This window comes from Eptesicus fuscus, chromosome 15, assembly GCF_027574615.1.
Source record: "Eptesicus fuscus isolate TK198812 chromosome 15, DD_ASM_mEF_20220401, whole genome shotgun sequence".
NCBI lineage: Eukaryota > Metazoa > Chordata > Mammalia > Chiroptera > Vespertilionidae > Eptesicus > Eptesicus fuscus.
In genome coordinates, this window is record NC_072487.1 from 76,826,701 (window position 1) to 76,846,891 (window position 20,191).

General features: G+C 64.0%; 1 protein-coding gene across 1 annotated transcript in view; it reads right to left on the minus strand.

Moving 5' to 3' along the window:
• Window positions 1-3,198: 3,198 nt before the first annotated feature.
• The window catches only part of AK8 (adenylate kinase 8), a 65,072-nt gene continuing 48,079 nt past the window's right edge, over window positions 3,199-20,191 (minus strand). The window contains exons 12-13 of the mRNA XM_054727599.1: window positions 4,829-4,909; window positions 3,199-3,462 (exon numbers count right to left, since the gene is read on the minus strand). Coding sequence (XP_054583574.1) covers window positions 3,225-3,462; window positions 4,829-4,909 — 319 coding nt within the window. The 3' untranslated portion in view covers window positions 3,199-3,224. The remainder of the gene's footprint in view (window positions 3,463-4,828; window positions 4,910-20,191) is intronic.

Sequence of the window (20,191 nt, forward strand, 5' to 3'; positions counted from 1 at the left end):
GGCACATATCCAGAACAGTCCTAGCCACACCACTGTGCCGCCAGCCTTGTCGGATGCCCTAGGTCAGTGGTCGGCAAACTCATGAGTCAACAGAGCCAAATATCAACAGGACAACGATTGACATTTCTTTTGAGAGCCAAATTTTTTAAACTTAAACTTCTTCTAACGCCACTTCTTCAAAATAGACTCGCCCAGGCCGTGGTATTTTGTGGAAGAGCCACACTCCAGGGGCCAAAGAGCCGCATGTGGCTTGTGAGCCGCAGTTTGCCGACCACTGCCCTAGGGCCTAGGCAAAGAGGTGCATGCTGGGAGAACAGAGATGTTGCCTAGGACCCAAGGGCAGAGGTGGGTCTCAGGGACCGTCAGAAATCAGATGGTCTCTTGTTCTCTCATTTCTGCCATCTTTGTAAAACGCAAGCATCGGGGGCAGCGGTTTAGTCCCGCTTTCTCTCCCGCACCCCCGTGGGCACGCAGTGGCACTGGATAATGTGTTGAATGAGTGAAGGGGCCTCGCTGCCTCAGACGCCCTCTGCCCCTGCAGGCCGCCAAGACAGTGACAGCTGCCCCAGTTCCCTTCCCAGATTCCTGGGCCGGAGAAGCTGATTGGGCCGCCGGCACCACCAGCAGGTGCAACGCGGTCTCACCCGCTGCAGGCGGGTCCCACAGAGAAACACCTGTGGGGGCTGCGGGTGGGGGTGGGAACCCACAGGGGCCCCCGCACCGCTTGGATTTCCCACTGCGGGGGGAGCAGGAGGGAGGGGACTTCTAACGCCGACATGAGCCCGGGGGGCCCGCTGGGAGCCGAGCGAGGGGGCAGTTTGTGGTGACCATTGACGATAAAAGAGGTTGAAAATGAGCCAAGGACTTACATTCATGGCGACCTTGGAATGATCTGCTCTCTTGCAAGTGAATCCGACCTCGTGACCTTCACGCACAGCGCCATCTGGACCTTAAGGAGACACTGCCCCTCGGGCAGCAGGACGGAGCCGCTCGGGGCCCGGAAGCGCCCAGACCACCCAGCGGCGGGAACAGGATGCCGGTGACGCCGCCTCCGCCCAGTTAGGCCGGATCTGCAGCCAATGAGCAGAGCCCGTGGCCGCGGCCCCAGCTGGCGGAGCGCCACCTGCAGAGCAGGGAGGACGAGCCTTCCGTTCCCAGCGTGTCCTAGGCGTGTCCCAGGTGTGTCCCAGGCGTGTCCCAGGTGTGTCCTAGGTGTGTCCCAGGCGTGTCCTAGGTGTGTCCCAGGCGTGTCCTAGGTGTGTCTCAGGCATGTCCTAGGTGTGTCCCAGGCGGGTCCTAGGCAGCGACCTACAGGAGCAGGAGCTGGTTGGGCCCACCCAGTGGGCGCCCAGTGCATCTCAGTGACACCAGAGCTGAGCCCATGTCCAGTCAACGCCAGCGGAGGGGCCGGGATGCCAGGGCCTGGGGAAGTGGGGTGCCGTCCCACAGCTCACCCCCACCTGCTGGGGGAAGGAGGTGCCACGCCGCCCTCACGGGGAGCCCTGGTCCAGGGACTTGGGTCCTGGCCCTTCTGCTGATGGACAGGGCTGTTCTAGACACACAGCTGGTCCCCAAGACTCGCTAGGACCCCGTGCAGGCCAGACGTCAGATCCCATTGGAGCGGCTCCGCCGGGGCCTGCAGAGCCCACAGCGCCCAGGAGTGGCCACGCAGGGACGGACAGCGACACCTTAGGCTGGCTGAGCGCCAGTCCTGTCCCCGGGCCCCGCCCACTCACCACCCCAGAGCCCCGCTTTCCTCGTTTAAGGATAAAAACGCGGCTCTGGGGTCGTGGGGAGAATGAGGCAGGGCGTGCGGGCGGGGACCGTGCCCGGCGGTGTGCGGCCCCATCCTCAGCCTGTCGCTTGTGTCACCCCACAGGGCCTGCTCGGTGCTGCCCAGGAGGCAAGGACCGTTTGGTCTCATTTGACAAGGCCCGAGAGGTTGAGTGGCTCGCCCGAGGTCACACAGCCTCATGGGACCCAGGCTGCTGCTTCCACAGCCCCTGCTCTTGGCTGACCTCACTTGCCTCAGAGTGCTGCCCCAGGGGTGCAGGGGTGGACTGCTCTGGGGGAGCCAATGGTGTGGGCCACCCCAGAGAGCAGGTGGTAAAGCATCAACGCGGTAACTAAAGAAACGACTGCTTGCCCTGGCGGGGTGGCTCAGTGGGTAGAGCGTCGGCCTGTGGACTGAAGGGTCCTGGGTTTGATTCCCGGTCAAGGGCACAGGCCTTGTTGCAGGTTTGCTCTCCAGCCCTGGTCCGGGCACGTGCGGGAGGCAACTAATGGATGTGTCTCTCACATCGATGTTTCTCTCTCTGTCTCTCCCCGTCCCACTCTCTCTAAAAATCAATGTAAAATATATCTGTATCCTCAGGTGAGGATGAACAAAACAAAACAAAAAAGAAACGTCTGCTTTCCCACGACTGCTCTTTGGCTAAGTTTTTACACCCAAATGGTGTTTCCTGACTGTTCCAGTGCAGTGGGCTCTCCTCTGGGGTCCGGAATGGCGAGCCAGGGGGAGGGGAGGGGGGGGAGGTGACCCCCCAAGGGGAGGGGGAGGACGAGGCAGGTGACCCCAGAGGGGAGGGGAGGGGGAGGCAGGTGACCCCAGAGGGAGAGGGGGAGGGGGAGGAAGGTGACCCCAGAGGGGGAGGGGAGGGGGAGGTAGGTGACCCCAGAGGGGGAGGGGGAGCAGGTGACCCCAGAGGGAGAGGGGGAGGGGGAGGAAGGTGACCCCAGAGGGGGAGGGGAGGGGGAGGTAGGTGACCCCAGAGGGAGAGGGGGAGGGGGAGCAGGTGACCCCAGAGTGGGGGGAGGGGAGGGGCAGAGCAGAGAGAGTGAGGCCTCATTCCAGAGCCCTGCCCGCAGCAGGGCCTGAGAGGCGGATCGGTGGCTGCATTACTGAGAGCTGGTTGGGAGCCAGGCCAGGGCCCAGGGCGTGGCCTGCCCACTCACTGACCCACAGCACGAGGGCAGGCTCCTTAGTGTCCCATCTGGTTCAGAGAGGCCGGGGTCAGTGACTGCCCACCCCGTGCACGGGGCACTGGGCTGAGCCACCGCCACCGGGCCTGACCCCTCCACGCTGCTTCCCGCCTCCCTGGACTCCGCCATCCTGCGCTCCCCGCCCCGAAGCACGGCCACCTCAGGACACCGAGGCGAAGCGGCACCCACACTCTTTATTGCCTGGCTGGGGGGGGGGGGGGGGCGCCCCGGCTCCGCTGGCCTCAGGGGCCTTTCTGGGGCAGGGGGTGGGTGATCCCGCTCTCGATGTACTCGAAGACGGTGTAGGGGTCCTGGTCCCCGTTGAGGGTGATGGCCTGCTTGTAGAACTCCTCCAGCTCGGCCGAGTTCCTGTAGAACAGGTCCATCTTGAACTTGACTTGCTCTTCGGCATCCTTGGGGTTCTGCCGGAGACGGGCCTGGACCTCCATGGTGGGAGGCGGCTTGTATATGAGGTGGTACCTGCGAGAGAGCAGGGGAGCAGGTGGCCACGGTCCGCCCGGACACCAGGGGAGAGGGGGCCTCTGTCCGACTGGGGCCGGGCTGGCCGCCACCGCCGCCCCCGCCAGGCAGTGACTGCCACCGGCTTTGTGCGCAGCCTCGCGGGAGCCACAGGCCCGAAACCTGGTCCCGGCCCAGAGCAGGGGAGGCGGCCACCGGGATGGAGCGGAGCAGACGAGGTCCAAACCCCTGTCTCCCCTCGCTGCCGCCCTGCCCTTCTCGCCCCGGCACTGTTCACCCAGCATCTGCTCTGGCACGTCACCTCTACCGACAGGCAGACAGGCTGTGCTGACGGAGCGCTCAGGGAAATGGGGGAGGGGACACTGTGACCACAAGTGGGCGCGGAGATGCGGGTCACTGCTGGGGGAGGCCCCAGGCCACGTGCAGGCCATCGCACACGACATGGGTCAGCAAAGGACCGTCCCCCGCAGCCAGGAGGGGCGCACAGGTCAGACCTGTAGTTTAGAAAAACCCTGGTCTTCTTGCCTGCCCCTCCTCACTCCACTCCTGGAGTGGTCCCGCGCGAGCCGAGGGTGCGCACGGAGCCGGGGCAGTAAATGGTGGTGGTGGTGGTGGCGGCCGCCCGCTTGGCCCAGTCGGACAGAGGCCCCTTCTCCCCTGCCATGTTGCCAAGAAACATGGTCCTAGTTACCGAGAAACATGCTCCTGGTTACCGAGAAACATGGTCTTGGTTACCAAGAAACGTGGTCCTGGTTGCCAAGAAACGTGGCCCTGGTTGCCAAGAAACGTGGTCCTGGTTGCCAAGAAACGTGGCCCTGGTTGCCAAGAAACGTGGCCCTGGTTGCCAAGAAGCGTGGCTTACCCAGGAGGATGGGAGCTTTTACCCCTCTGTGATTGCAGGGACTTGAAATTGCATTCAACACAGTCAGACCGCAGAGTAAAACTCAGAGATCACCCCCTGGAACCGCGGGAACTGGGGAAGGCTCAGGTGAACCGGTTCCCACGGGGGGTGTGCAGTGTCGCTGTGAGGGTGACAGGAACAGGGGACACCTGTCCGGGGCCACAGGGCCCACGCTGGGGTCGGAGCTGCCCCCGGGACAGCCCGGGCGGACGTCACCAGGACTGCTGAGTGCCTCGGCGTTCGTTTCCTGGTTTCTCTTCCAGGCAGAGGGTGAACAGAGGCTGCCCCGAGGAGCTGGGGAGATGAACCCCTTTCTAGAGTCTTCTGCCGGCAGTCACCGTGCCGCCCCTGGATTTCCCACCGAGCATCGGTCAGCCAGGCAGGGAGAGGAGGTCCCCAGGGGGTCTGGCCCCAGAGCTCTGATAGCCACGGCCGGGGTGGGGGGGGCGGGGCCCTGGCACAAACCTTTCTCCGGTGATGGGATCAGTTCTCCTCAGGGTCAGCCGCTCGATGACCGAGTCTAATGGCACGTTCAGGAAGAAGACCCTGCGGACAGACCAGGCCCCGCGGTCAGCTGAGCTGGCCCAGCCACGCCTAGTTCCTCCCTGCTGGCGGCAAACGCCTTGGGGTGCTTTTCTTCTTTTTAAGTACATTTCATGGATCTCAGAGAGGAAGGGAGAGGGAGAGAGAAGCATCAATGATGAGAGAGGATCATTGATCGGCTGCCTCCTGCACGCCCCACACTGGGGATCAAGCCGCAACCCGGGCAAGTGCCCTTGACCAGGAATTGAACCGAGACCTCCTGGTTCACGGGCCGACGCTCAACCACTGAGCCACACTGACCGGGCAAAACACCTTGGTGTGCTCTTAAAACATCTTACCATCTGGAATCTTCCGTGGCTCGCTCCCTATTTATTTCGTGCATCATACGTTTATCGAGGGCCAGCTGTGTGCCAGGCCTGCAGCGAGCCCTCGCACGGAACTGAGACCAGCCCTGTGGCGTCGGCATTGCCATCCAGGCTGGACGACTGGATTGAGAGCTTCCGTGGGGGACAACGTCGGGGACAAGAAACACTCCCGGGCACCCATGTCCAGGTGAACTCGGGGAGGAGCCCCACTGAGTGTGAGAACAAGGCACACAGTTGCGCCCCCCCCCCCCCCCCCCCGCTCGCACTCGGCAGGAGCCTCCTCCAGCTCCCCATCGCCCCACAAGCATCAAACCGGCTGCCGAGCGGCCACGCTTTGCTGGGTCCAATTGGACGCTGGTCCCCACGGGCCGTGGCCCAGCCTCCCGGGCCCAGGTGCCTCCTGCTGGGCCCTGAGCAGCGACTGGCCGGGGGTCCGGGCAGCCCGCAAGCGCCGGGGACGCACTGGGAAGAATGAGCGAGTGGCGTGCGGCGTGCAGTTCGGGCCCCTGAACTCCACCTGCTGCCTGGTCTGTCTCAGCCCAACCCAGCGGCTGGCAGAGGGAGAACTTGGCTGAAAGGCCGGGCCGGCGGAGCGGACCGAGCCGCCTCCCTCACTCCCAGGAACCTCCGGCAGCAGAAGCCATGGGGGTGCCCGCACCCTGCCCGCTGTGCTGGTTCGGCAGGTGTTGGGGGGCCGGGTTCTCCCCCAGCGACTGGGACCAGGCACCCCTGCAGGTCCCCCGGCCCCTGGAGTTAGACACAGACGGTCGCCTAAGTACGTTTTCTGGGGGGAATGGGTTCATGCCTCTCGTCAGGTTCTCGAAGGCGCCAGCTCTGAGGAGTGGTTCTGAGTCACGTCTGTGAGGAGGTGCAGGTGAGGCTGCCCCAATGCTGCCCGCTGCCCCCCCACTCGCTGCTTCTCTAGCTCACAGGTGCCCCCCTGATGCTCTCTCGTCCCCAGATGTGCCCATGAGTGCTGGCTCCTCCTGGCCAAGGACCTGGGGCCGGGTGCAGGCTGAGCCGAGCCGGGTCTATAGGAGGCTGCCCTGGCACCCCCAATCCCCACCCCCTGGCACCCCCAATCCCCACAGGCCAGGAAGAAAGAAGCTTCCTTCTTGCTGCGGCCGCAAGGCCGGTGCGTGGGAGCGGGGTTGCCTGCCCCGGAGGGCGCCTACCTGAGGATGAAGCCCACCCCAAGGAGCCGAGAACGCAGACAGATGCTGAGACACTGTTTGGGGCCTGGATCGAGCTGCGCCTGAAGCCAACACCCCCCTCGATGTTCCCTGACATGAACACACCAATCTCCCCTCCGCTTGCACTGATTGGAGCTGGGCTTCTGCAGCTGTTAGTTAGCCGGACACTGGTCTCCCCGGTGCCAGGCACGCTGGGAAACATGGGCGCTTCAAAAGACCGGGAGTCCCTGGGCCACTGCTCCGTTCCAGGCCCGCTGCTCCCGCTCTCCCCCCCTCTCGCTGGGCCCAGACGTCTGCTGAGGTCTGCTCTGCCCCGTGGCCGGGAAGCCCCTCACTGGGACCCCGGGAAGCGGCGGCCGCAGCCAGGCCATCCACAGAGAGCAGAGCGGGTGCCATGGGGGCGGGCAGGAGGCCCAGAAACCCCCTCCTTCCCAGCACGTCCTCCATGACGCGCTCACAGCGTGCTGTGAGGTAACAGCCACCAAACAGGACCGGTGAGATGGGGGGCGTCGGAATGCGGGGAGCAGGGGCGTTCCCACGCTTTCATCCCTTCCACTTCGACGTGGCTCGCGTCACACCCCTGGAACACGCCAGGCCGAGCAGCAGCACCCCCGCGGCTGTCACGCCGAGCCCAGCAGAGAGCGAGCCAGTTTCCAACCCCGTGATGGGTGCTGCTCCATGAACACGCCCGGCGGGAGGAATTCTAAGGCAGCGCACCGAGCCCCCGTGTGAGTCGAAGGAAGGCTGGGAGGGGGTTCAGAGCGGGAGGACACCCACGTGGTCCCGGAGAGCCGGGAAGCCGCACTGGGGAGGCGCTGGGTCTCCTGTGGGGACCCCTGATTGGGCAGGCGCGGTGCCCGGTGCCAGCGAGGCGGGTGCGGGGCAGTGGGGAGCCCCCGCAGCTCCGCGCGGACACACTGCCCCGCCGCCCCACCCGCCCCAACAAAGGGGCCAGCACAGTGCAATGGAGAGAAAGTGGGGGTTCACCCCAAAGTGCGATAATGCGAATAGTGACGAGGATGTGACCCACCCCCGCACCGTGTACAAACTCACAGAGTGAATCGGAGCCCTAAACAACAGATGAACTAGAAGAAAACCTCTGCGCATTGGGTTAAAGGCTTCCTGGACACGAAGCCGACGTCGTGACCCATAAACATTTTTGGCAAATTTCACTTTCATTAAAAGTCCGTTAAAAGCTTCTGCTCTTTCCCTGACCGGTTTGGCTCAGTGGATAGAGCGTTGGCCTGCGGACTGAAGGGTCCCGGGTTCGAGCCCGGTCAAGGGCATGTACCTTGGTTGCGGGCACATCCCCAGCAGGAGGTGTGCAGGAGGCAGCTGATCGATGTTTCTCTCCCATCGATGTCTCTAACTCTCTATCTCCCTCTCCCTTCCTCTCTGTAAACAATCAGTGAAATATATTTTTTTAAAAAAAGCTTCTGCTCTTCAAAGGACGCTGAGAAACGAAGGCGTGCCGCAGGCCGGGGGAGCGTTACAAACACGGCCCTGCAAAGGGTTTGTTTCCAATTTGAAAACGGAAGGGCGGCCATCTCACCCTCACTTTCCACCCGAGACCGTGCCTCTGCCCTCACCCAGCAGCTGCTGTGTCCTGTCCTCCCCTGCCCCCGCTTTAAAAAGGGCCCCTCCCTTGCCGAAACCGGTTTGGCTCAGTGGATAGAGCGTCGGCCTGCGGACTCAAGGGTCCCGGGTTCGATTCCGGTCAAGGGCATGTACATTGGTTGCAGGCACATCTCCGGTAGGGGGTGTGCAAGAGTCAGCTGGTCGATGTTTCTCTCTCATCGATGTTTCTAGCTCTCTGTCCCTCTCCTTTCCTCTCTGTAAAAAATCAATAAAATATATTTAAAAAAAAAAAAAAAAAAAGGCCCCCTCCCTCCTCCCCCTCCTACCCCCCCGCCCCCCGCCAGAGTTTGTATAAAGCCGTGCCTGGCTGACAGCGGCAGATCCCCGCTGGCTGTGGGAAGCCTCCGGGGCAGGCGAACACACGTGGCTGCTACCTGTACCCTGGCGAGCACCTGGCCATCCACCACGCGCCCAACAAAACGCGGCCGGCTGGTCTGGGGGCGGGGAAACCCGGGGCTCACTCCCGCATAATCCGTTTTAAAGTCTCAACGTTGCTGCCTCCTGCACCCCCAGGAAGAGAGAACTCTCTGTGCACCAGACACCCCGGCAAGCAGGACCTGCGTGATGGTGAGCTGCGTCCCGACCTGCCCGGGGATCTGTCAGCTCCGTGGCAGCCGGCCGCCGCCCCACCTGGAAACGGCTGTGAGGGTTCATTCACGGGGGCCCTTGGCTGGGCCACAGGCCCCCCAGATTTGTGGTCCAACAGTCTCCGGGTGAGTCTGTGTTCGGATGAGATTCACAGGAACCCGGTAGCTGAACGGGCCGGCGCCCTCCCCAGCGCCTGGGCCTCGCCCAGCCAGCCGAGGCCGGAGGCCAGAGCGAGTCCTCCTGGCGGCCCTTGAGCCGGGACACTGGCTTTGTCCTGCCTTCGACTCAAAGGCTCGGGCTCTCGCTGGGGGTCAGCCTGCCAGCCCCGGACAGAACCACGCCGCTCTCCCGCCGCCAGGCCCTCGCACACGCGCGGCACGGACCTATGTCATCCGCTCAACGCCTTAATAAGCGGGTGCCCCTGGCCCTGGGACCCGCCCGTCAAGGGGGGAAATCCGAGGCCGGAGGTGACGGTGCCCCGGGCTGGGCTCGGCTGCCCGGCCACCTTCTTGCGTGGAAACAGATTCCGCTTCGCTCCCTGCAGGGGTCCCAGCAGCTCCAGAGAGCTAGTGGGGTGAGGTGGGGGGGAGGGTTGGCACCCCGTATGCACCTCCATCCTCAAGGCTCGCTGGACCCACCTCGGTCCAGAGCCGCCACCCCACCCTGACCTCCATCGCCTCAGACACCCGGCACCCAGGCTGGGACCCCTCCCTGTTCCTGCCTCTGGGGACACTGCGCAGCTGCCTCTCCGGGTTCAAGGTGAATGACCCGGGTTCCAAAAGAGCCTTCATCCCCACGGCCGGCCGCTGCCCTGCGAGGGAGCTGCCCCGCGCTGGCCGAAGCCGCAGTCATGACGCCGGCCCTGTGCCAAGTGCCCGCGTCCATCCCGCAGCGGCACCCGAAGGGCTTCGCTCTGATTTCACCGCTGAGTGGGTGCCACAGGGCTCTGGGTTAAGGAGGGACAGACCCCGGCGAGGGGCAGACGCTGCTCCCCGAACGAAGCCCGGGTGAGCCTGTGGGCCGCCCGGGGGTCAGGGCGCGGGCGCCCCCCTTTCACAGATGGGAGGGTGGGCGCCCGTCGCCTCCAATCTCCGGGTCCGCTCCTCCGCGGAAAACCGAGTCTGATTCCATATCGATGGCCGGCGGCATTAATTAAGGGGGCAAAGTCCGTCAAGAGAACCCCAATATGCTGACCGTGTCCCCGGGAATCTGGGAAAGTTCACCATCAAGTGTGTAAATATTCTAAAAAGGGTCCTGAATATTTTATGAATATTTGTCATAAAACAGAAATAATAACCACTGTGCAGAGCTATTAGAATTAATATTTATGCTGCCCGCCATGAAATATTCATGGGGGCGGAGAGGGGGGCCGTGAGACGAGAATTAATTTACACCGGGCTCGGTTTACCCGCCGGCTTGATGTTTAAAGACGGTTGACAAGCCTCCGCATGAATCCGCCAGTCACTTCCCGCCACGGGGGGAGGGGAGGGGGCCGGGTCCGGGCGGCTGACAGCTCGCAGATGGAGTTTCTGACAGCCCTTAAAAACCTAAACGGCCCCCACCTTTCCCTCCTGCTTCCGTTGCCCCGGGCGCTCTGTTCTGCCACCGTTCAGCCGGGCTCCCCTCCGTCGGCGGAAATTAAGGAATTAATGAGCGCGGGCGCTTTACGCGGGGCCCTGTGAATGTTTACCGGCGATTAAATGATAATGCGGCGGCTGTATAATTCATGAACCAATTAAAGGAAGTGTTCGTTGATTTGATGGGATGAGGATGAACAAAATGCATTTAACTAATGGGAGCCGCGGGCGGCGGCCGCCCGGCTCTCGGATTACGGGCTAATTGCGCCCTTTACGGGGCTGTCAGCGATCGCCATGCATATTTCATCGTTCTCAAAGGCCCGGCCGCCGGGCGGCTGCGAGACGGAGAGGCCGGGCCAAGCCGGGCTGTAGTTACCGCGGCCGCCGTGGCCGGCGCGGCTGGGAAGCCGAGCGGCGTCGGGTGTCCGGGCCATTAGGCGATTAAACCGGCTCCGTGTCCACCGGCTTTCGTGTTACCAACGATCCCGGCTGGCGCTTCGGGGAGGTGGGAGGGGACGCGAAGCCCACCACGGTCCGGGGCAGGAGCCTGGAGTCGCCCCAGGCCCGTCCCCCGGGCCCTCGCCCCAGGCCCGACTCTCCCTCCGAGAGCCGCCAGGCTCGCTCGCTCGGGGCTGCGTTACACGCGGTCAGTGGCAGACTCCGACCCTGGCGCGAAGCTCTGCCCGCCCCGCCCGTGAGAAGACAAGCCGCCCAAGGAGATCGACCCGGAGCGCGGGGGACAGAGTGGCTCCCGGAGGCTGGGGGGACGGCCCCCTCGCCGCGGAGCCACGAGGCCTCTGGCTCAGGAGTGTCACGGGGAGCAGCAACCCCGCTTTCCCAGCTCCTCCCAGACCTCAGGCCCGGCTCTGACCTCACTGGCCCACCGACCGGCCAGGCCTCTGCAACTCTTCCTCTCTCCCCTCTGGCTTCTCACACGCACCAAACACGCACGCACACACCACACCCCGCACACCCCGGGGTTACCTTCCCCAACCCCCGGAGAGGTGGGGAGGGGCTGGCGTCTCTAGGGCGGGGTGGGGTGGGGTGGCCACAGGTGCTGAAGAGTAAAAGAATGAATCGCGTGCCTCGTGTTTGCGCTTTAGTGATCGCCTAGGTGATTCCGGCCATGTCATCATCATGTGACATGCGCGATTTCAACGTGTGCCGTTAAGGCTCTTCTCCTCCAGGAAGGCGCTGCGGTCACGGTCGGCTCCACCCATGAGATGGCGGTCATTGGGCAGTCCATGCATCGCAGTGACTGCACTTCCCCTATGACCTCTGCCCTCCGCCCTCCTTGGCTTGCAGTGTGGACACTCGGCACATTTTGACCAAGTTTCTGCCGGGCGCAGGCTTCTGGCGGGGGGGGGGGGCGCTGGGCTCCTGGCCCCACGTGTGCCTCCCAGACCTGGCCTCTCCCGACCCCCTCCCACGGTCTATCGCACCTCCACCAGCTTCACTGCCTCCACGCTTCGTCTCTCCGGCGTGGAGGCCCCAGAAGACACCTTGGCGACCTCCCAGCGCCCTTCGGAGGACTTTCCAAAAGTCCCGGCTCAGCCGTCCCCTCTGAGCTCCGGCCCAGGAAGGCCACGCTCCAGGCCTCCCCGCATATCCACCGGCAGCTCCTCCTGGTGGGCTAGCGCACACAGGTGCAGGTGCTGCGTGTAAGACAGTCTCCACCTGGTCACGCACAGCCCTGCCCACGCGAGTCCTACCCACAGTCCTACTGCCTCGGCTCCCGCCCCCCGCGTCCCGCACCTAAGGGCGGCTGCAGCCAGACACGTGTTGCACGTGGAAGTTGTGCGAATTGCACCTGGGCCTGAACGACTGCCGCTGGAGGACACTGCATTGGGAGGGAGGGGGGCCGCCGGCCCTGGGAGGCCTCGCAGGCCAGCCGCGGGCATGCCGGGGCCAGAAGAGCACTCCCCGAGTCAAACTGTTTGTCTGTCTGGGCTCCGGGTTAAACTTCTTAGGTGAACTGGCCTCGGAGGTGAAACCAGAGTTTCCAGATAAAGCCTTTCCGCACCCTCGCCCAGGACGCGGGCTGCAACTTAAGACTCGGGGTTCGATCGTTGTCTGTGGGCTGAGCCTATTATCTGTGCAGAAGCCTGGCGGCTCCGCGACCCAAGCCTCTCCCTGCGGTAACCCTGAGCCCGGGGTGAGGGGAAAGGAGGCTGGAGCACCCACCCGGCCTGGATACAATGTAGCACACAGGTGATACGATGTAGCACACAGGGAGGTGATACAATGTAGCGCACAGGGAGGTGATACAATGTAGCGCACAGGGAGGTGATACAATGTAGCACATAGGGAGGTGATACAATGTAGCGCACAGGGAGGTGATACAATGTAGCGCACAGGGAGGTGATACAATGTAGCGCACAGGGAGGTGATACGATGTAGCGCACAGGGAGGTGATACAATGTAGCGCACAGGGAGGTGATACAATGTAGCACATAGGGAGGTGATACAATGTAGCACACAGGTGATACGATGTAGCACACAGGGAGGTGATACAATGTAGCGCACAGGGAGGTGATACAATGTAGCACATAGGGAGGTGATACAATGTAGCACATAGGGAGGTGATACAATGTAGCACACAGGTGATACGATGTAGCACACAGGGAGGTGATACAATGTAGCGCACAGGGAGGTGATACAATGTAGCGCACAGGGAGGTGATACAATGTAGCGCACAGGGAGGTGACACGATGTAGCACATAGGGAGGTGATACAATGTAGCGCACAGGGAGGTGATACAATGTAGCGCACAGGGAGGTGATACAATGTAGCGCACAGGGAGGTGATACAATGTAGCGCACAGGGAGGTGATACAATGTATCACGCAGGGAGGTGATACAATGTAGCGCACAGGGAGGTGATACAATGTATCGCACAGGGAGGTGATACAATGTAGCACACAGGGAGGTGATACAATGTAGTGCACAGGGAGGTGATACAATGTAGCGCACAGGGAGGTGATACAATGTACGCAATTAAGGTCCCTTTTTAGAGTCTCTAACAGGTCAGCAGGCGCGTACCACAACGTTACCATTGAGCTCTGGATGTCCACAATGTTTAACTGGCTACATTGTCTAACTTTTGACAGTAAGTGGATTCCCTGTGTAATGAAATGTTTGAAATATGCAGGACAACGACCCCACCCTGCCCCGGGCTCTCTGACCAGCTCCCGGGGGCTCCGGGGCCTGGCCGTGAGTATGATGGGCGGTGCTGGGTGTCAGGGTCATCCTGAGCCTTCACAGCCTCCCCGCCCCCCACCCCACCTCCACCCTGTGCTGTGGACCCGCTGCCTGGACACCCCTGGCGTCCTGCTGCCCGGACCCACCTGGCATCCTGCTACCCAGCCCGAAGGCTCTTCCTCCCACCGCCCCCGGCTGGCTCCTCCTCGGCCTCCAAGCCTCAGCCTCTGACCTTCCCCAGAGGTGCCTCCCCGGCCACCGGCCTGCCACTCGGCCGCTCCACCAGCCCGGGAGCTCGGTCTTCCCCGCGGAGCGCTCCGTCCTCCTGTGCTTGCGGGTTACGCCCACCTCCTCCCCGGGAACCTTCTGTTCGGGGCTGTTCCCCGGGGTCCGGGCCGGTGCCTGGCAAGGAGCAGCCGGCCACAAACCCGTGTGGAGGGACCATCCCCGCGGGAGGCCTCCCCCACTGCCAGCAGCAGCAGCTGCCGACCGGCCCGAGCTGAGCACCCTGCGTGGGGAGCCGCTCGGCATTCCCACAAGGAAGGAGCCGGGATCATCCTTCACCTGTTAGTGACGAGGGGGTAAGCCCCCCCCAGGTCACCCCCAGTGAGTGCTCACCCCGCCGGTCCTGGGCCTTCATCGAACCCCGCATGGCCAGCGCACCCACCGGTGCCCTGCAGGACCAGGCGCGTGGGCAGCAGGCCTGGCCCCACGGCCTGGCCCCGAGTTCCTGTCTGGAAGGGCTGGGCAGTGCCCACTCGGCCGCGCTCACGGGGCGCGTCTGCAGCCGTGCAGGCAGCTTAGCGGGTGGAGCGGAGTCCATGGAGGGGCTGAGGCCTCCTGGACCCCCCTGCACACCCGAGGTGGGGAGGGGCCCTTGGGCGTGGCCCCGGCAGGTGGCTCCGGGCGTGCTAGTGTGCTGCCGGGGGCCTGGCGGGCACCAGGCGGCCTGCATGGCACGCCCTGCGCTGCTGGGTGCAGAGGGCACCGTCGCTGTGGAGGGACCCCCGGCCCTCCATGCCCCCCTCCACTCTCAGCGCTTGTTCCTGCGGCCCCGGAGTGGCCTAAGGAGACGAGGCCCCAGGCAGCCTGCGGACAGGCCCCCCCCCCCCCCCCCGCCCCCCCCCCCCGCCCCGTGAGGACACCGGCCCAGCTCCTGCCGCTCAGAAGGGGGGTCAGGGCGAGTCCCAGGCCCGGGGTCACGGCGCCCCGAGAGTCACTCAGCAGAGCACACACTCCTGAGAGGGAGGCAGCAGGCCGTGGTGGTGCGAACCCGGTGGCAAACGGGACCACGGGGCAGCGATGGTGCGAGCGGGAAATGGGGGCGCCGGGCAGGGTGCCACCTTTGGGTGATCCTGAAGCACCAGGGCCCCCACAGGCGGGAAGACGTACTCAGTCCAGGTGGAAACGGCTATTTGCGTCTCACCCCCTTCGAGGGTGACTGGGGCCCAGTCGGTGACACTGAGGGAGCCACCGGCTCCCCCCTTTTCCTGCCTCACCATCGACTCCCGTGACGAGCTTTTCCTGGGAGGCCAGGCAGCACGCAAACGAGGGAACCCTCTTGAGCCCCCGCTCCCGCCCCGTCCACGGCGGGCCCCTCCCCAGAGGTCAGCCGGCTCCCTGGCCGGGGCTGGCCACTCCTGCGGGTCACGGCGGGACAGAGCAAAGCCTCCCCAGCCACGCCTGTCGCCCTGAGCTCCATTCCCGATCTGACCCCGCTCTCCTCCAGGCACGTCAGGAAGAAGGCCTTCCCGCCAAGACGCGGCGGCCGCCTGCGGGGCCGGCTGAGCTGAGCGTGTGCGGCTCCCCCTCGGCGGGCAGGGCTGGCACGACGACGCGGAGTCTGAACGCTGCGCAGGTTTCCACCCTCCCCGGGTGCGGGCGCTGGAGCAGGGCCCCCGTCCTGCACCCCAGGACCTTCCGGGAGAGGCTGCTGGGCCCAGCACCCCCCACCCCCACCCCCACCCCCGGCTCCTGAAGGCAGCTCCCGGGAGGGGACCTGGAGGCCGGGCCACGCCGCTCCCAGCTCTGCCCCCTGAGCCTGCCCGTCCGCACATGCACGCACCTGGGGCTCAACCAGGGTCCGCGGAACCGAGGACGGCGAGTGACCCTCCTGTTCGCTGAGGTCCGCACGCCAGCAGCCGGGGCAGCACCCCAGGGGCAAAGGGACCCCAGAGCCCGCCATTCCGCAGGCGGGTGGCTCCGGTCCTTAAAGAATTTCGAGGACGGCGGGTTCTCACCAGGCCATGTCCCTCCATGCCCACCGTCACAGACACCACGCAGCTCTGTCCACTCTCAGAGGACACTCGTCGGCAACAACAGAGCAGCAGCTCGCGCCGTGCAGAGGGGACTGTCCTCCCCAGAGAGGCTGCGGGTTCTACCGGACGGACAGACGGATGGACGCTGCGAGCCGCTCCCCTGCCCACAGGACGGCCCCCCGCCCTCCCGGAGCCCCGGGGAAGCAGGGCGGGCAGGGGCAGGAAACGTTCGTCAGGTGAACCACTTGCGCACTTTCAAACTCACACCCACCTCTCCCGCCACAAACCCTTGTCCTGGCACCCGGGGGCGGGGGGGGGGGGGAGCTCACGGCCAGGGCACACTCCAAATGCAAACTGAACCCAACCAGCTCCCCCCAGAGCTGCTGGCGCCCTGCTGACGGGACCCCGAGGCTCACAATGTGCTGGGCAGGCGCGGGGCCCCCCACACCGACCCCCCGAGGTCTCACCACGCCCTGGGGGGCCGCGTCCTGACACCTGGCGGAGTGGGTCAGCGCCTGCTCTCGGCCTGTGGCCAGAAAGTGCAGGGCAGGATGTGAGCATGGACACCCAGGGCCCTAGCGCCGCACCCCGTGTGTGGGGGGGCAGGGGGGCTCTCTCCTCCCACACAGGCGAGGGCCACCTGCTGGCTTCCCTGTGCGCCCCCTGCTCGCCTGGCTGGCGTCCGGTGGCGCCCGGCAAGCCGGTTGGGTCCCATCGCAGCCGCTGCCCCTCCTGCCCCTCGATCCCGTACCTGAGGGCAGAGAGCTCGAGCTGGAGGGACGCAGCCACCGGGCAGGCAGCCCTCCACGCGTGTGCTCGTCACGGTAACGTCCGCGCCCATAAAGCTCTCCCTCGGGATCATTACCAAGCCCACAACCAGGTGGGCAAAGCAGTTTAGCCGTGAGTCCGAGAAACACGAGTTTATTTCTGTGTGCTATTCAATTCCTGCACCATCTTCCCACGAACCCAGGACACCTACCCCGGTCCCACCCTGCATGTGACTCGTGGGCGCCGGGAGAGCTCTGCCCGGCTCCTGCTCTCTCACCACGCCACCGCCCGGCGCCCCCCGCACGGCCGCCCGCATGCCGATGCTCTCACGTGTCCACCAGCCTCCGTCCTGATCAGGGTTTCATGAGCACCAGCTGTGACGGGTGCACGGCTCGGCCCGTTTGTCTCGATGACGCCGCGGCACTCGCCCGGGCGCTGGCACAGGACAACCGGACGCCTTAGTCCAGGGGCGGCCCAGGGACTGACGTGTCCATCGGGAGCAGCCATGGGGCAAAGTGGGGGGCGTTTCCCAGCCGCCGCCGGTGGGGGCTCGAGGGCCAGGGCCCAGCGTAGGGGGCCTCACGGCGAGGCCTCTCCAACCCGCCGGCCCTGGGAGGCCGCCAGCTGGGACCACAGTGGGGACTGCAATCACTTACATAATTGTTTTTTAAACGTATTTTTATGAGAGGAAGGGAGCCAGAGAGAGAGAGAAACATCAGTGATGAGAGGGAGTCACTGATCGGCTGCCTCCCGCACGCCCCACACTGGGGATCGAGCCTGCACCCCGGGCCTGTGCCCTGACCGGGAATCGAACCCTGACCTCCTGGTTCACAGGCCGATGCTCCGCCACTGAGCCCGCCGGCCCCGCAGATCGTTCCTTATCACACGTTGCCCTGTCCTGCCTCCGTGCGGCTCTCAGCGCCGTTGCCCGCGCGCACCGCCAGCTCCACTTCGCAGGGGAAGACACGGAGGCTCCGCGAGGCGGAGTGGCTGGGAGCTGGAGCGACTTCCTGCCGCGGGGCCGCGGCCCTGCCGTTCCTCCCGCCTTCCCGGGGCGCACAGGCCTCAGCGGGACCCGAGGAAGCCTTATCCGCGCTCGTTTACTGACCTCCTGCCCTCCGAGCGGGGCTCCTACCCAGAGGGGAGCTTGTCTGTCTGTCCGTCCTGCTCTCGGCCCCTCCGCACCTGCTCGCTCAGCATGTCCACTGACACCAGTTCACACGCAGGGCTCCGGCTCCAGAGCTCACGTGTCGGGCACTAACCCTGCGGCTTCTAGAAAACGCGGCGGCCACGCCAGCCAGCGGCCGGTGCCCAGGGCGCGGCCGGGCCACTTCCAGGTGCGGCTCCGCTCCCTGCTTTCCCGCCGCTCTGTCCTCACGCAGGACGGCGAGCCCGGAGCTCCCAGCCGCTCTCTCCCAGGCCCACGCGGGACCACGCACTCGCTCGCACGCCCGCCCCTCGTTCCGCTGGGGGGCCGCCGGCGCCAGCCGCTCAGGAGGCAGCGCGGCCTCGGAAGGACTTCCTTTCACGACGGGCCTCCCTGTCCCCGAGCCGCACGTGAGGCTCAGAGCAGTGAAAACGGAAATACCTGCCATTACCTAAATGCTCACCATGGGAACCCAGACTAACCGCCGGGGCAACACAACCGTTCTTGAAAGAAAACGTTTTATTTGTTGTTGTTTTTTAAATATATTTTATTTATTTTTACAGAGAGGAAGGGAGAGGGATAGAGAGTTAGAAACATTGATGGGAGAGACCCACAGCCAAACATCGATCAGCTGCCTCCTGCACACCCCCCTCTGGGGATGTGCCCGCAACCAAGGTACATGCCCTTGACCGGAATCGAACCTGGGACCCTTCAGTCCGCAGGCCGATGCTCTATCCACTGAGCCAAACCGGTTAGGGCTTAATCCTCACCTGAGGATATGTTTTTCCATTGATTTTTAGAGAGAGTGGAAGGGAGAGGGAGAGACGGAGAGAGAGAAACATCGATGTGAGAGAGACACACGGATTGGTTGCCTCCTGCACACGCCTGGACCAGGGCCGGGCATCAAGCCTGCAACCCAGGTGCGTGCCCTTGTCTGAAACCAAACCCGGGACCTTCAGTCTGAGGCCGACGCTCTAGCCACTGAGCCACACCAGCCCAGCTTTCTGGGCATCTTTTAAATCCACCCTCCATCCCAAGAGAAAATATGCTCTAAAACTCGTTTCTTGATGCCAAACATTTGCACAGTGTGAGCGTGAGCGTGTAAGCATGAGCGTGAGCATGTGCGTGTGAGTCGGCTGAACCTGCCACCAGCCCGGCGGCCGCAGGGCCGTCACTCTCGCCGCAGCCCCGGGCCCAGCCCTCCGCGTCCTGCGGCCTGGTGCCCCCAACTTGAACGAAGCCTTTGCTCCTTGGATGTTCCGGCTGTTTCCAGAGGACACCCCCCTTCGGTCTGCAATGCCAGCACCCACTAAACATACAACGCACCCCAGCCCAGCCGCGCCACACCCCTTCCCACCTGTAGAGACCGTCAGGGCGCGAGCCGGGCACCCAGACGCTCACGCGTGCTGTCTTAAAGGGAAAGGAAGAGAGCGGTCCCAGTGCCCTTCGGCAGGGGCCTGGGCAGATGAATGACGGCTCGGCCGCAGGCTCCGGTACGAGGAGCCGAGAAAAGGGTGGGAGCAGCCCGGCCGGCGTGGCTCAGTGGTTGAGCATCGACCTATGAACCAGGAGGTCACGGTTCGATTCCTGGTCAGGGCACAGGCCCGGGTTGTGGGCTCCATCCCCAGTGTGGAGCGTGCAGGAGGCAGCTGATCAATGTTTCTCTCTCATCATTGATGTTCCTCTCTCTCTCTCCCTCTTCTCTCTCTCTCTCCCTCTCCCTCTTTCCCTTCCTCTCTGAAATCAATAAGAAATACATTTAAAAATAAATAAATACATAAAGTGGCCCTTCAAGGTGACCACAGGCTCCCCTCCACCACAGCCGGTGCCGGACGGGAAGCCCAGTGGAGCCGCCGTCTCGCATTTCTTACGAAGCCCAGCCTTCCAGCCACGGCCACTCGCCAGTCGGCCCGGTAATCCGATCGCCGTTAATTAATGAAGCCGTCAGGTGCACTGTCCTCCCGGTCATTAGGATCCGCTCAGAAAGAGAATCCTGCCATCGCCACCCCATCCGCCCCGGCCTGCGGCTCAATTAACTTAATGCTATGCAAATGAGGGCTCTTCTCATCATTAGCTCGTAGTCCACGCACGTTAATCGCATAATTGGGCCTTCAGCAGGGCAATTAGACACGATTGCGTCCATTAGTCTTACAAGGCTAATGAGCCCGGGAGGGGACGGACGCCCCACAAGGAGGGCCACCGGGTTAGTGCACAGGGGACAGAGCGGGGCGGTCCCAGGGCGGTCACGGCCCAGTGTCTCCGTCCGCCCGGGGCGGCCGGGAAGGACAGGGACCAGGAAGGCCTCGGCGTGGGTGTGACTGCCGGGTGGGCCGTGCTCCCGGCCAGCGGCCAGCGTGCGGGGATGGAGAAGAGAAAAACAAGCAGGACAACGGCCAGCCTGGCGCCAGGAGGCCCGGCTCGGCCCCGTCACTCACAGGGCGACCCCAGGTGACCTTGTCTCCAGGGCCTCGGCTTCTCCCTGTGCAAACTGCACGAGAAGCCCGGGGCCTCCTGGGTTTGACTTCCATGGATTTGAATCTCGGAATGAAGA